Source organism: Phallusia mammillata, chromosome 2 (genome assembly GCF_965637545.1).
Source record: "Phallusia mammillata chromosome 2, kaPhaMamm4.hap1.1, whole genome shotgun sequence".
NCBI lineage: Eukaryota > Metazoa > Chordata > Ascidiacea > Phlebobranchia > Ascidiidae > Phallusia > Phallusia mammillata.
In genome coordinates, this window is record NC_137253.1 from 16,154,657 (window position 1) to 16,170,416 (window position 15,760).

General features: G+C 37.2%; 1 protein-coding gene across 1 annotated transcript in view; it reads right to left on the reverse strand.

The window, feature by feature from the left end:
- Positions 1–15,760, reverse strand: part of LOC145215504 (cytoplasmic dynein 1 heavy chain 1-like) — a 33,130-nt gene extending 17,370 nt beyond the window's left edge. The window contains exons 1-42 of the mRNA XM_080084204.1: positions 15,427–15,760; positions 14,754–14,835; positions 14,117–14,290; positions 13,715–13,970; positions 12,981–13,167; positions 12,675–12,778; positions 12,370–12,489; positions 12,075–12,185; positions 11,535–11,626; positions 11,320–11,452; positions 10,616–10,718; positions 10,418–10,553; positions 8,607–8,679; positions 8,364–8,544; positions 8,005–8,105; positions 7,588–7,716; positions 7,436–7,525; positions 7,187–7,331; positions 6,894–7,073; positions 6,319–6,455; positions 6,000–6,182; positions 5,839–5,913; positions 5,628–5,750; positions 5,271–5,372; positions 4,985–5,155; positions 4,696–4,842; positions 4,305–4,504; positions 4,040–4,241; positions 3,684–3,908; positions 3,350–3,463; positions 3,176–3,271; positions 2,939–3,085; positions 2,775–2,860; positions 2,539–2,653; positions 2,314–2,453; positions 1,802–1,967; positions 1,600–1,733; positions 1,263–1,420; positions 841–983; positions 535–713; positions 324–480; positions 49–243 (exon numbers count right to left, since the gene is read on the reverse strand). Of these exons, the coding sequence (XP_079940330.1) occupies positions 49–243; positions 324–480; positions 535–713; positions 841–983; positions 1,263–1,420; positions 1,600–1,733; positions 1,802–1,967; positions 2,314–2,453; positions 2,539–2,653; positions 2,775–2,860; positions 2,939–3,085; positions 3,176–3,271; positions 3,350–3,463; positions 3,684–3,908; positions 4,040–4,241; positions 4,305–4,504; positions 4,696–4,842; positions 4,985–5,155; positions 5,271–5,372; positions 5,628–5,750; positions 5,839–5,913; positions 6,000–6,182; positions 6,319–6,455; positions 6,894–7,073; positions 7,187–7,331; positions 7,436–7,525; positions 7,588–7,716; positions 8,005–8,105; positions 8,364–8,544; positions 8,607–8,679; positions 10,418–10,553; positions 10,616–10,718; positions 11,320–11,452; positions 11,535–11,626; positions 12,075–12,185; positions 12,370–12,489; positions 12,675–12,778; positions 12,981–13,167; positions 13,715–13,970; positions 14,117–14,290; positions 14,754–14,835; positions 15,427–15,664 (6,030 nt within the window). The 5' untranslated portion in view covers positions 15,665–15,760. The remainder of the gene's footprint in view (positions 1–48; positions 244–323; positions 481–534; positions 714–840; positions 984–1,262; positions 1,421–1,599; positions 1,734–1,801; positions 1,968–2,313; positions 2,454–2,538; positions 2,654–2,774; positions 2,861–2,938; positions 3,086–3,175; positions 3,272–3,349; positions 3,464–3,683; positions 3,909–4,039; positions 4,242–4,304; positions 4,505–4,695; positions 4,843–4,984; positions 5,156–5,270; positions 5,373–5,627; positions 5,751–5,838; positions 5,914–5,999; positions 6,183–6,318; positions 6,456–6,893; positions 7,074–7,186; positions 7,332–7,435; positions 7,526–7,587; positions 7,717–8,004; positions 8,106–8,363; positions 8,545–8,606; positions 8,680–10,417; positions 10,554–10,615; positions 10,719–11,319; positions 11,453–11,534; positions 11,627–12,074; positions 12,186–12,369; positions 12,490–12,674; positions 12,779–12,980; positions 13,168–13,714; positions 13,971–14,116; positions 14,291–14,753; positions 14,836–15,426) is intronic.

Sequence of the window (15,760 nt, forward strand, 5' to 3'; positions counted from 1 at the left end):
ATTCCAACACACCAATTCAATGCCAAATGTTTGTGAATTACAACTGACCTGTTTTCCGAGCAGTTCAGCTTTTACAGTTTTAGTCTTGTCCCAGTTTGGATCCGAATGAAGCCTCAGAGCTTCCTGGATCAATTGAATTTGTTGTGACACAGCTGACAACATTCTTTCCTCGAGACGATTAAATTCATCGAAACATCCCCAAGCTCCAACTTGACATAAACCAACAAAAATTCGACCCATCGCCTAAAGAAAATATATACATTTTAAAAAGACAGTTTGGACAGAAAGTTTCGTCTTTACCATTGCTATGACAGTTGGCTAACCTGAAAATCGAAGGTTTCGTCGCAGTTAAAGACAAGCACGAATCTCCCCAGCTGATTTCCAAGCGCTTTCACAGTTTCAGTTTTTCCAGTTCCCGCCGGTCCGAAGGGAGATCCCCCAAGCCGCGCTTCGAGAGCTTGTGTCATCGTCAAGTAACATCTACCAGTAATATAATGTTGCATCTATTTCATCTGGTGAGAAATAAGTGCTTACCTGTCAGTGAGAGGAGTTTGCACCAACTTGTCCTGTACACCGAGATATTCAAATCCGTACTGGAAGCAAGCGTTTGCCATGTGAATAGAAAGTTGTTGCAAAACATCGCCCTGGCGTGGGTTGTAGTAGAATCGCATTTGCATCAGCCAAGTGAAGTCTTGTGGGTTCGACAACTTTTCCTGTCGAAAAAAATGTGTGTACTCATAATAAAGTTTTTACACCCAAAAATAACATTTTTTCTTTGAGCTATCCACGATAGCTCAAAGAAGCACAATAACCAACAACAATATCTTTTTTATTCCGTACCTTGATAAGGAGTCTGGTCGTATCTCGCTGGTGTACAAGTTCAGTTATGAGATGTTCCAACTTCTTCCTTCGTACCGGAGGTTGTTCGTGCAGGACAGAATCGGCAAGAACGTTTAAGGTATCCTCCACCTGTGACAACACTCCTGTCGAAAAAGCATAAAGAACATTGTGAAAAGCCAAAAGAGAAAAACAATTGCCACACTCCTAACTTCACAGGTTAGAAAAACAGCGGATGCGTAAAGATAGACCAAGGCTAGCCAATAAAAGAAACGATTTGAACCATTTCAATCTGCAATGCAAAGAATCGAAACGAAATAGAACACTTGTAGTTTTGGTTGATCGGTAAAAAGGTACACTTGGTCAACTATACGTTGGCATGCGAAACAAAACACGCACATTATATGGCATGGTTATCCACAAACCTTCCAAGGCCACTGTTCCCTTGCTTGTATGGTCAGCTGCCGATTGAAGTGCTTTATCGACACTTTCAGACCAAGAAATTTGCGCAGACAGAATAACAACCTGTGCTTGATATTTATCCATCCAATCCATGTACTGCGAACGCTCAACCTTATCCTCCCTAACAACAATAAAATAGGCAAGTCCAAGCAAAATAATACAATAAGATTCGAAACAATCAACGTAATGAACACAAACAGGCGATACTAACATGTAAAAAGTATCATTTTTGAATGATGAACATGTCAAATTGTAGCTAAACATTTTCCCAGAATCTATGTATGGTTAAAGTAAACTTACTTAAAGGAATTGACATCAGTAACCGAAGCGGCCAGTAATTTTGCAAGGGTTTGTTTCATTTCCTTTTCGACCAGTGTTAACCATTCGTTGATCTTCGGGTTTTTAGCAATGGAAACTGGGGTCTTGTAAACGACCTAAGAGAAAGTTTAAACAAAATAAGTTTACTTTTTGCAAAGATAAATACATTCCGGGGTGTGAATACCTCTTCAGCTTCTTTGGACGAGATTCCAGAAACAAGTGAATCTTCGTTCTCAAGTGCAAGGGCAGTAATTCCAGCAAACATCTTCTTGAAATGTTTTTGCAGTTTCGGGATACTTTTGCTGTTTCCGATAATTTCCAGCAAATCTTCATCACCCACAAAGTAGAACCTGCGAAAAGCAAAACCTTGAAGCATTACAATGTAGGTTGTTTGCTACATGAAACATGCTACATCACATTCGATTGCCTTTAAAGTGCTAGAATGCCAAGATTATACACTCTTTGTTTTTATACAGGGCCTAAAAGCACACATTAAAAACAAACATTAAGCTCAATGACTAATCCTGTTTCATATGACGCTCATGACCTCAATGATAGTAGGCCGATAATGGCCTTTTTTGATCAATGCTAAATTGGAAAAACAATATACTATGGGTCTTGTTAAGATAACCAGTTTAATACATTTAACTTTTTAATCAGTTAAAGTTAAAACATTTAATACCAAACGTTTTTCACCTTGGGAAGGAAGCTCTTTCTCTCTCCAGATATTCACCTAATGCTTTCTGTACCTTTCCGAGCAAATCTGCCAGACGCTCCAGAGACCTCTGGTTGCCAGGGATGTTCAACACGTCAAGAACGTGTGGTGAGCGCGCCACCTTGGGACGAAAACACAACAAGTGAAAATAGTTTTGACACTACTTTTTTTTTAAATTTTTTGATGTGTTTCAAACTGTCAATTACCTTTTTCATGAGTTGCAGAAATTCTGATGATATCGAAGCAAATCGTTGTGATTCCACTGGTAGCAGATGCGGAATGTCAGCACTTCCTGTGAAAATTCCTTCCAAGTAAACCCATCTGCAATCAAACAGAAGTAGGCTTGTAGTACAGGCAGAAAACAGAGCTTGGATGTCATACTATGTATCCGAACAAGAGTGTGACATAATATTTAAGTTCTAGTAAACACTCCATTGTCTACCTTCTTTGCACATCGATCCATACGTCAAACAAGGCAAGAATGCGGTTCAACTTTTCCTCCCAAGAAGAAGCTTCTTCCTCGAACACCTAAACAACAAGGAACTGTTGCATATACAAAGAGTCCAATAAAAAAACATTACATTTACAAAATATAGTTATGTTTACCCTGTAGTAAGGACTGAGCTTCATAGCAGTAACGGAGTTGATATGGTCCTTGACTTTTGTGAAGAGGTCGTCCCAACCGCGAATAAGTCGACATTTGTTCTGGTAATTCACCAGATCCAACTCATATGATTGCCATTGCTCACGAACCTAAAAAAAATCACAAAATTATATACACAGCTTTTGCATAGTAGCACTTTACTGCAAAGATAATTGCCAATGTAAGTTTTGACAACTTACCTGGGAAAGATATTGCTCAAGAGCCATCTCACCCTGTGCCACAGTCAACACATCTCGAATCAGTTGCTCATTCTTCAACAGATCAACATCCCAAACCTTAACAAAATATTAGTTGATTGTAACCGCTTTACATATATACTTAAAAGCACGAAGTATAAGCAAACGTCAACTTACTTGTCTCAGCGTTAGATCACTGAGGACCCACACAACACGAAGTTGTTTCATTAATTGCTTCCAGTGGCGTTCCTTTACTGAACTGCCCTTTAGCTCAACAACCATCCAGTTGGCCTGTGACAAAAGTTTTTGTGTATAAGACTTTAACTCTATTTTGATGTAATCCAGGTAATGGCGAACACTGCACAATTTCAAAATATTCGACTAATTGCTTTCGCCGACATTAGGTGATGCATTGATAAGTCAGACGTTTAGAAACGTATAGTGACCGACGAAACATAAACGCACTTTTTCACAGGGATTTACGAGCAAAATGGCAAAATGCCATTCTTACCTTCATGTAGCTCTTGATGGTTTTACTGATGTGTTCATATGATGCGTACTGACGTAGGCGGGCGGGAAAGGCCTTGATTTGTTCCATGTTTGCATCGAGTGCTTGACGAAGTTTACGAGGGTTGACAGACAACCAGGGTTGTTCTTTGAGCTGTTCCATTCCCTCCCACACCTTCGACAGTTCGTTCCAAACTTCCTTCAAATCCGTAAGTTCTTCCACCGCAACCTGACAAAAAAAGATAAAAAATGTAATCAAACCAAAGCAACGAAACTTTTGACTACGAAATGTTTGTGCTTTAACTAATTACGAAAGTCGCAAAGGTAATTCTAAGTTTTTAGTAGCTCATCCATGTTTACCTGAACTCTTTCGTCTGACGGACTGACAATTCCGCTGTCAGATAACTCCAAAGCTTCTTTGGCTTTTACCAAGTTGTTCCGGTCATCCTGCAAGCGTTGGAACTTGCCTTCGAATATAGCCAACGACCGAGTTGCGTCTTCGGGTTTCAGGTGACCTGCTACTGGCTTTCCACGATCCCAGTCAGAAAGAAGTTCACCAGTCCTAGCAAAACGTACAGTACAGTATTACAATATTGTTACCAAATAAAAATTTACAATTTTCTACCTTTGTTCAACGAGTCTGTCTTCAGACACGATTTTCATCTGCAAGCTTGCAACTTGGTTTTGAATCGAAACTTCTTTACGTTTCATGATATCCTGGAAAGCTGTCCATTCCCCCTCGATATTATCAATATAAAGCCAAGATGGTGGAAACTGAAAGCGATGTTTTTCCAAAAGTTTTTGACCTTCTCTGTACATGTCGACCTGCACGGAAAATTGTCAGCGTTAATTATTATTTCCATCAAACGTTCAAACTATTCTGATCCGACTGTTTTCTGTTGTAGGCAAACGGATAGAATTCGAAACTGTGAATAGGTTTTGGTGGGGCGAACAAAATCAAAAGAATCCTTTAAATCAAAAGAACTTTGTAGTTATCTTGAGCATTGCAATCTGACCTGTTTCTCCCATCCTTTGATGTTCCGCTTGAGTGCTTGCACATTGGTAATAACAGCAACAGCATCTGACGTATTCGCTGTGTCAACCGAAGATTGTTCAAGTTCAGTCCGGGATCTCCCGATCTGTCCATGGAACGTCGCCATTTCCTACAACCCATCTTTTCATTTACCGGTTTTTGTTACTTCCATTTTGACAAAAACTAAAGCGGGATTAAGTCAAAGAACGAGCGAATTTACACATAGTTTAAAGTAGAGGCAAATCAGCACACTTGACATTTATTAAACAAACCTGTCCTATGAGTTGTCCGAATCTAGATAGCACGTCCTTGTGCCACGAATCATATTTGAGGTTGACCTTTGCTTGAACCTTGGCATACTCCACAACAACTGGACCGAATTCTTTGCAATTTTCCAGTGTGTCGAATGTTGAACGACGGCGTCGAATTTCAACCAAAAGCTCCTGTTTTCAAAAGGGTCAAACCGTTCAAAAAAGTTTAAGAAAACCGCTGTGATGTCTCAGCTTAAAGAACTTCAGATAAAGCCAAAGGCGAAAATAAATACTCGTCTTTATTCACCTGCCAGGTCTGAATATCGGAACCTAGTTTCTCGTACAACCGTTCAGCTTGCATGTCCCACAAGTTTTGATATTGCAACCATTCTTTGACGTATTCAGAAACCTGTTGGATTAAAACGTATGATATTATGGGTTAGCTAAACTAAATAAGTGTCCTACGGTTAAATTCCCTGTATTCAACCATATAACGCTATAGCACAGGGTACCTTCTCCTATATTTCGATGGGGTATTTTTCGTTTATGCCAGTCACATGCGATGTTTATTTGGTATTTTAAAGGTTTTATTGGAGAAAAATTCGTAATGTGTTTCGTAAACTTTTGTGGCAATCTGATTAGTTTAACTTCACAGAATTGTCACCTCGTTATAAAGACTGATGATCGACTCATAGCAACGATGGAGAGCCATTGGACCAGATGGAAGTTTGGTGAGGCATTCACGATAGTAGAGATCCTTGTCAGTATGACGTTGGTCTGCTCCCACCTAACGGCAAGAGTGATAAAAGCAATGTTTACCACCAGAAATTAATAGTTACATATTTTCGGTAACATCAGATACGTGAAACACAAACCTGGTATCTGGTGCTGAGAATCCTGGGCAGACGAAGAATGTGGTTTTCCCATGCATGAAGCTCGTGGATCAGTTCCTAAGTACAAGATAACAATAACGTATTTTTTGCACTAAATTCAGCAAACTACCACAAACATAAAGCAACATCTAAACAAGTCGTACCTTCATTATCATGTTAACGTTGGGAAATGCGTAAATAACTTGATTTTTCACTCTCATCTCATACACAAGTTGTTTCATGTGCGGATCCCCACCAAGTTTATGTTGTGATTTTTGTCGTGCAGAATCCGGATCTCCATCATCTTGTTCATCATCACGCTTGTTTTCCTTCTTGCTCATGAGAGCCTAAATAAATTTCAAGATTGTAATTGAAAAGTTGTCAAGAGGCACGCAACATTTCGCAAAAGCAATGTAGCATACATGGACATTTTTTCTATTAGCTTTATGTCAAGCAAGTTCGTAGCAACTGTACAAAACTTACCGCATTCCAAGCAAGGAGACCGGCTTCCAATCTTGCTGACAGTTTTGCCTCCACGCGCTCATCCAGCTTTCTAACCCATAGCGCAAGGTTCGAGTAGCAATGTAAGTTCAAATCGTCAACACACTTCTGAATACGACCTGGTTGACAGCAAAAAGGAGATAACCACTCACCGCATTGTTACAAGTCTAGCGTTTACCCACATAACAAAGGCCGATCAGTTTTTGCTTTGTGAATATGACACGTCGAAGTTGATATCGGCGTGTTTTTTTTACATCAAACGCAATAAATTGGCACAAAAATAGTGGGTTCCAACTTCATACAAGAGGATTATGTAGATAATCACACAAGCCACATTGTTTTAATTACATAGCAATGACATGTAAGCTTTCAAAGACACTTTGCTCTAACATAAACATTTCAAAAACAAAGAAGTCACATTAAATTTCTCTACTACTTCAGCAAAAAGGTTCTTGAAATTTACAAACCATAAACACAGTGGTAATGTTGTTCTTCTAAGATCGTCTAAATTTACATTTTAAGAAGTTACCACAAGTTTCAAGGAGTAGATTTCTTACCGATGATTTCAGAAAAGATGTTAAAGTTGTATTGGCAGGTGTCAATCATTCGAACTTCGTTGGAAATTTGATCATCGACTTCCAGCAAATCCTCAACTTTTTCCTCGAAGTTGAAAACTTGTTCAGCAAACTTCTGCACGAATGGATCAAGCTTGTACGATTCCCACACAAGCTGGCAACCTGTTCAACAAAAATAAGAAAACAGTCAGCTCACCTTAATGTAACAAACATTTTAAGGTGACATTAACAGAAAAATGACCAACTTGTTACATTTGAATGCAAATATGTCAAACCTTCAGTAAAGGTGGCGTGCAGCTCCTTCTTAAGTTGAGCAAGCAGTGGCACAATGTTGGGACGTTCCTCGATCTTGCGCAGGACACCTTCGTATGTTCGCACAGACTCCATTAATGAGATCGCATATGGATAAAGCTGGTTGGCCTGGGGTACACAAATAAATATATCACATAAGTGACCGTTTCTTCAACATCACCCCTGTTAAAGATTTTGTCAAACTGTTACATGAACCAGTTAATACAGCATACCTGATGTGCTTTGTTCACAATCGCCAACGGAACACGAAAACCAAGCCATTTCAAATTTCTCACTTCTTTCGCCAGTGTAATGATCTCGGGCTGAAAGAATATTAATGATTGTTCACACACGTCACAAACCAGTTGCAAGTGTTGTGACGTACCTGGAAGTTCACTCTTGGTCGCAAAACTTTCTGAGGTTCTCCTGATGCCAGAACAGTTGAAATTCCCCGAGTCTTGGTGGCTTCAATCGCGAATATGTGACCACTCATCGCAATATTTCTCTGGGTCACCTATAATGACATGTGGATATTTATTCGAATGCAAATGTTGTCTTTTTGAAATACATGTTATTGGTTAAGATGAACATAAAATCATAACTGGGATGAGCTCTGGTTCATGTAGACTAGCGACAACGGCACACTCATTTCAAAATCAAACACGTCAGCCCAATTGAAGGCGTCATACCAAATCAGTCGGCCACCAAGCATTCCCATTCGGTATAACGCGGCCCAGTGTACTATGTTTTATAAGTCATTGTTTTACAGTTAAAACAAATCATATGTAGTAGATAAGCTAACCTTCCGAGACCATTCCTCAAAAATGAACTTAGTGTCGAGTTTGCTTCGAAAGTTGTCACCATCTTGCCTCAGCTTTTGTCCTTCGACGTGATTTTCCCAACCTTACAATGGAAAACATATATTAGGGTTTTGTACCCCCAACAATTTTAGCATTTGCGAAATTCGTAATTATGGATCTCCTCAGGCAGTTAGCACAACCAAACCCTAAAAAAATGACCTAACACAGGTCACCGCATTAAAAACACGTTATAATTTTACACCAGAGCGTTAAAGGCAATGGCATATACATAACCGAACGTGGGATTTTTATCGCCAATATTTTTGCATGCTATTTTTGCTCATATGTATCCCTTGTGTACCTTTGCCAAGGACATCCTCGACTCTTTTCATGTAAGCAATCAACTGTCTCTCGATCTGGCGCGCCCATATGATGGAACCAGCCACAGGAGGAAGATCTCGTTTCCTGGACATCAATTCCTCTTTGCTTCCAGCATATTGCTTCTTGAACTTTTCATGGAGACATTCAATGTCATCTTTGACCTGCATTATAATTGATCATTTTGGGCATTTTGGATCTAGTCATTAATTATTAAGCGCTTTACCCGCTGGATCAGCTGCGTCTGATATTCCCGTATTGCTCCACGAATGTGAGGCCGCACAAACAAAGCATTGAACCTATCAAAATATAATATTTAAGAAGCAGAATTGTTTGCACATTTTATTCGCTTTTTTCCAAACAGTACTTTAACACTGTATAATTTTAGCTGTAATTGTGCAACTTAAATAAGTTAGGAACGGGCAGTCAAGCAGCTACAGGCACCTGAAGTTGTAATAGCTAACGAAACTAGAAGAGTGGCTTTCTGATATACTTCCATTTTATATATTCTATACGATATTTACCAATTTACTATACACATCATTTGATCTACACATATGATTGTTTTTGTAAACAAAAACAAATGGGTCCCCACACGCGCGTTTGTGCAGATTTACAGTAAACAAATGTTGCGGTGATTTTTAGATTCTTAAGGACAAATTTTTAGAAAGCATTAACCCAACAACAAAAAATTTTTCGTATTCTTTTTGCACTATTATTGTCATGTAATTACAAAAACATTAAAAAAACGTAACAAATACTTTAATCTAATCTCTTGCTTTGACCCAGATATTGTCGTCCAAGGTCGGATTTTGAACACAATTTTTTTTAGAAAGCTGTAACAGTTGTGTTACAGACACTTTAAATTAAAAAACAATTTGCTACAAGTGTATACATAACAAGTGTTTTTCATTTAACTTTGTTTCGTAAAACGAGTACCATTGACCTGTAGTAACCTCTCAGGGTGCACACGCTAAACGACTGTTTGACCTTTTGACACCGTTTTCAATAGCACGCCGTCCTTGGTGTTCAACAATACTGTTTAACCTAATTTATACATGAGTATTGACTCCTAAATTGATTGTCAAAAAAACGCTACGTTATGACGAAAGAAAGGTCTGAACTGTGTTTGTAATACCTACTAGTTGACCTTAAGTAACCCGTAATCGTGCGGCGGCCAACCTGACAACGAGCATTTAAAAAACATTTATTTGGCAAAAAGTCACTTTAAGTTAACTTTTTCATCTTTACTTTGATTAACAAAGTTTTGCTTGACATATACAAAACCGAAGCACGGTTATTAGGTTTAAATCACGTCATAGGTGTAAAACCTTCGCCAAAACTAAAAATGTGAGTGATAACTTAATAAAACGACATAGCATTGCTGTGCAAAACAGCTGATTTCTAATCACTGAAACGACGTCTCGTAAAACGTCTGTCCGACGTCAAGCTGAGCCCTCCCGCTATCGTAAACCAGTGAGTTACTCTCTTGGTACTTCTGCCTACAGTGTCTTTCTTGACCAAACGAGCGTTAGACACATTTACGTTTCGGGGGCCTGTGGTTGAACCACTGGGTCATTCGGGGTCAATCTTCTAGAGAATCAAGTTCAGATTGATAACTAAGATATGTCCAAATTTTGAATAAATTTGAAGCACTTTTCTTTACCAAACCAGCGTTACAAACCAGCGTTAAAAAATATACGTTTCGGGAGCCTGTGGGTGAACCGCTGGGTCAATCGGGGTCAAACTTCAGGAGGATCAAATTTGGATTATTAACTAACATCTCTGTAAATTTGAATAAATTTGAAGCACTCTTTCTTGACCAAACGCGTCTCACAAACCAGCGTTAGACAGAAAAAAGAAAAAAAGAAAAAAAGAAAAAAAAAATACGGACAAAAACAATATGTGTCCCCTTCAGGGAAGGGGACCCATAATAATTTGTAACAAGCCACTCTGATAAAACCACGCCAGCCATAGTCAGAGTTCTACCAGCAGTTAGCCATACAAAATTGTAAACTATAATTTTTTTATCATTACCTTGAGAAGATTCTAAACATTTCATTGGCATTCTTTGCGGTACCAAGCTGATCACGGAGGCGAGCAGTAATTCGCGTTTCAACGCGATCAATTCTTTCCTCATATCTGCGAAGAGCTTCCATCCAAATTTCTGTACCTGACAATTTTAAACCATTGTTTAAAGTTTGTTTTACAGTAAGTTTTTACTGCAATTCTCACCTTCTTTTGAAACATCAAGGCAATCCACCTGCTTCACATTCTCATAAGCCAAGTTCACTTCTTCAATAGCATTGGCATCAGCCTCAAGCAATGCAGTGCTGATCTGCCGATTCAAAAGTTATGAATAAACCTTTGCCCTGAATTGAGACTTACCACACTAAAAAAGTTTGGCCACAGCTAGTTCATAGCAATTTAGAATTGTATAATATTCTAGTACAATTTTAAAATATTAAATATAATCCGGAACGATAAATCCTATTTCAGTTTTTTTTTGAAAGGTTTTTCTCTCAAATGTTGGTCAAAAAAATGAAAATAAATAAATAACCATATTTGTTCTAATCACACAATCGTTAGATGCGGGATCGCGGGTGACAAAATTTGGGTAAAAAACAAAACAAGGCATAAGATGTGCAACATCAAGGCAATCCGCAAACACAATATAATCAAATCTGTTTATTTGGTTTAAATTGGCCATATGCATTTAGTTGGTTACGGCTCAAAACCAGTAACTTGTCCAAAGCACTTTGCACATGAAGGTACACTCTGTTTTGGAAAATTAACAGTAGGTTAACTTTATCTGTCAAACAACTCAATTTCAAAAAATTTATGTGAGACTTTATGGAAGAATTGAGTTAACTGAAAATCCAGTTTACAGGAGATACAACCCAAAAATGTGTATAATGCATTTTTAGAAAAATATTTACGGTTTTGTCCTGTTGGCCATTATCACCATTGGGAGTGCTAGTGTTGGAACCCAATTTTTGTGGCCTTAAGACACGAATAATAACGTTTCGGAGCTGTTCGTGCTGTCGCCGAAATCTTCGCATCTGATCCAATCTACAAAAAACAATATTTTATCTGTTGTCACACAAAACAGAAATAAACAAAAAAACAGCGGAAAACAAACACAAAACTTTACCGGTCTTGCATTTTCTTATGAGCCAAAGCTAGTCTCCAGTTCATTCTCTTCTGTTCATCTTTTTTTTTCTTTAGTAAATCCCTCATTAATCCCTACATCAAAAAATATGTTGGATTATAGCATTTTTACTGATGTTTAACTAATGCTGAAAGAAAAATGTATATGTGGTCAATGATCTCCTTTAATTTGTCATGAGGCTTAAAACATACACATTAAAAGTTTCAACAATAAAATGATCACTGTGTGCACTGTCATTAGTCTACTTAATTTACTGGTCATGTTGAATATATCTTCAGCAATCAGCATAGATTTTGGTGTGCATTAAAACGGGATTCGACAAAAAGGGGATTTGAGTATTTACAAAAAGGGATTTGAGTATTATGCATTCGACAGCTTAGAAAAAAATGCCAACAATAAGGCTAACTAAGGCACAACAGTACACTTTGCAAGTGCCATTCATAAACCCATGGAAGCAGATCAAGGCCCGCGGGACATGTCATAAATTAATTAAACATGTATTTGAAATTAAAAAGGTTTTACCTGCTGTTTCTCATACTCATCATCCCAAGTTGCAAACACTTCGAAGGCAGCCACCATTACTTTTTCAAACTCATCATACGAAATATGCATTAGTCTTTGGGTCCCCAACACCTAATGTACAAAATCCATAGTAAAAAGACAAAAGTATCATACAGAAATCAGCTTTTTTCACGTTTTATTCATTGTATTTACATTTTGTTTGTTGGAAAATAATATGATTATTGGAAAGAAAAATTGTAAGTTTCTTTATATTTTATGTGATTTGAAATTACTCAAGAGGCTAGTTTTTTTATACCTTTAGCTCCTGAGACATCAAATCGCGAGAAATAGCCTCAATCAAGCTGAGACCCCGCTGAATTGGATAATGCTGACAATTTCGAATTTTCCTTAGATGTTGAAAAATCGCCACCAGAGCCTACAAAATAAAAGCCTACAGGTAAAATATATCCACAACTTAACTTACAATTTTCTACTTGTGCCAATTTGTTATATTGGTCAAAATAAATGGTCACAAGGGAAAATATATTTGTTCACACATATAGTAGTTAGTCAAAAGTATTCTACAAATTTTAGCATTTATATAATTAATGTAAAACTGACTTGTCGTATTTTGCTTAGTTCTGTTGCCGACAACAGGTCGTTCAGTGGAAAGTCCTTCATCAGCAGATTGTAGTTGTTCACTTTGTCAATGGCCTGCTTCAAACCTGTATCGATTAAATATTAATGACAAGCCCAAAAGATGACATCATTCCTTTGCCACCTCAGCAATTGAATGTTTGGATAAAGAACAAGTATCATACAGTCTGTTTTATTTTGTAAATGTTTGAAAACAACATGCACTTGGAAAGACACACTGTTTTGTCAAAGTGGAGTCATTAACAGTTTTTGATGATAAAATCTACCTACCAGTGTCAGTGTCAAAACTGACAGTTGCATGAAATCGTTTTCCATGTTTCAAGATGTCAAGAGACAATGTAATTTCAGTTGATTCTCTCATCTCTTGTATTCTTAGCAAGGCTCTTTCTAAATTTAACCAGAAACTGATTTCTTGCATAGCAGTGCCAGAGGAAGGATCCCGATCCAACTTTGTAACCTAACAATTTAAAAAAAGGTAATTATTTTTTGAAAACTGCTTTGTTTTAAAACTCCTGCATAACTACAGATAGTATTAAAGCTAAGGCTGAAAAACATGTGCATGTCACACAATTCCAGACGTAGAATATTGATTAAAATAAAATAAAATGAGTTTGGAAACTTTATTTACATTGCACATTAGTCACGTTTGACGCTTGTTTACACAGACTTTTCAAGTAAAAGTATAATGGAGTTTTAAATTATGCAACTAATATGATCTCCAGCAGCTTATAATATCCTGCATAACATGGGTATGTGCACACAGCTAAGCATTTATACAGGATTTTTAACAAAGGAAACTCTTAAATGCAGAAAACATATATATACATAATTTAAAAAACATGATGCTTATGAAAATCCCAACCTAAAATGTTTATGATTTTGGGATGAGCTTCTGACAAAACATAACTAACATTGCACATAAACAACCATAAAAAGAAATGTATACACATTGTTTAAGCAACTATTCATTAGGTATATATAATGCTTGATCACTTAGCATCTACCTTCTGAATTTCTCGAATCCAACGATTAACACCATTCTGCAGAGTGTTAAGATATGTTGAATCTTCAACCTTGTCACCAAAATCCTGAACTCTTGCACGAGTTCCTTCAGCTTCCCTCTTCTTCACCATTGCAGTCACCGATGGATGGATTGCTAGTGAGATTTCTGGAATATCGATATTCTGCTGCAAATGTAGAAGTCCCATCTCCAGCTCCGCAATTTTCTTTTCTACAGATGGTGCCATTTTATCACCCTCTCTAAAAAATGTACAAACATCAAACAATTAAATAAGAAAAACAAAATTGAATTAAACACTACATAAACTATCATTGAAATATTAATTGCTTAGTATGTATACCACAACACAATAGTTAATTATAAAAAAGTTTGCAATAAAACATACCTATCTAGTTTTCCACTTTCTCTCACATAAGATTTGAAGAAAGGGGCAAATGCACAACTGACGAGTGAGTGTAGGGTCTCATATGGTGAATCCTCAGTCAGTGTTATTGCATGTAACTGACTGGCCACAGGTTTGTCTGCTTCAACCATCGCTCCACGCTTTATAAGGGCCAATCTGGGCGAGAATTTTGGTCACAAAAATTATTCCATCAAAAAGAATAAAAATACAATAAATTAGATACAAATTGGTGTTAAGGGCAGTAATGCACATAAATTTTGGTTGGCGGAAACATTTTGGGCATGAGTACTTTTAAGGATGTTTTGAACCTTTGGTTTTAAAAAAATTAATGCCTAAATCAGCCATCGCAGAACTGTTACTAATTGTTGTCTGTAGAAATCATGAGCCACATTGTCTGCTAATATCAGGTGTTTTGTTCAGCTTATGCATTGTGAATTTTTGTCAATAATGAGTTCACCAGCATCAACAACACTAAGCTCAGTTGAAAACATCCATCTGAAAGGGATTTTCGGTTCAACCTGATTTGCCTAAATCTATTTAGTATTTTGAGGCGGATTCTGTGCATTAGTTTTGACCAGATGTTGAAAAATAAATTTAGCATAAAACTTAAAATGTTCACCCAGATGCCTTTCCATTGCTGTAATGGACATCAATTGTAATATTGTACGTGGCCTCCACTTCATATGAATCATCACTTTCATCTAAAAAAATTGCATTATATAAATAAATTGAACACTGTCCTACATAGAGCAACAACAAACGAGTAGAATAGTTGTATAAAAAGAAGGTTAACTTAGCACATTATAACCATTGTGCATACATAGTTACTTATTTTTAACAGGGCATACACTTACTATATATATATATATTATATTATTTAAAATTGAGTCCCATATTTGGCAGCGCTTTTATAACATTGTTCTTTCTGCAAGCAAAAACTTTATCAATTTTTTTTCACAATTAAGGGAACCAATGGAGTAACTGGTGGAGCTTTGGGGAAAAACTACAACATAATTGTTTCAGTTGGAGAAAATGAGAACAGAATTTCAATTTAAGATGTGCAACACAAAAAATTGCTGGTTTTCTGAGTCAAAATGACACCATTTATTTATTTTTTTCAAATTGTTGTGTAAAGTTTAATTATTTCTTTTGTCACCGCCTTGCAGGTCAATTAAATGTCAATCTGTGCAAATAAGTTGTTAATCAGGACAATTACTTTGACGAAAAAAATCTTCCACACACAAAAAAACTTTGCTATCTTCAGTATATATATGTAACAACTAACAATTTACCTTTAGTAGCCAATCTTTCCACCATAAGCGATCTTGCTTGAGGATCACCAAGAAACTTTTTCATCTGCTCCATCACACTCCTCTCATTCAGTTTAGCCATTAAACTTTTCGGAGCCACATCTTCGTCTTCCAGCAGAAGGGGAACCAGTTTGCTAATGTAAGATTTGAGAACACCAACATCTGCAACTTCCTGTATTGATTGGTTTGATTGTTCATCACCACCACTGTTTGCCGCCATGTCCGACTAATCAGTTTAACAAAACAATTATAAATAAGCAGTATTTGTGAAATAAGGTTTCAACTGCTGTTGCACCCTGCAAACAGTTTTGAATAA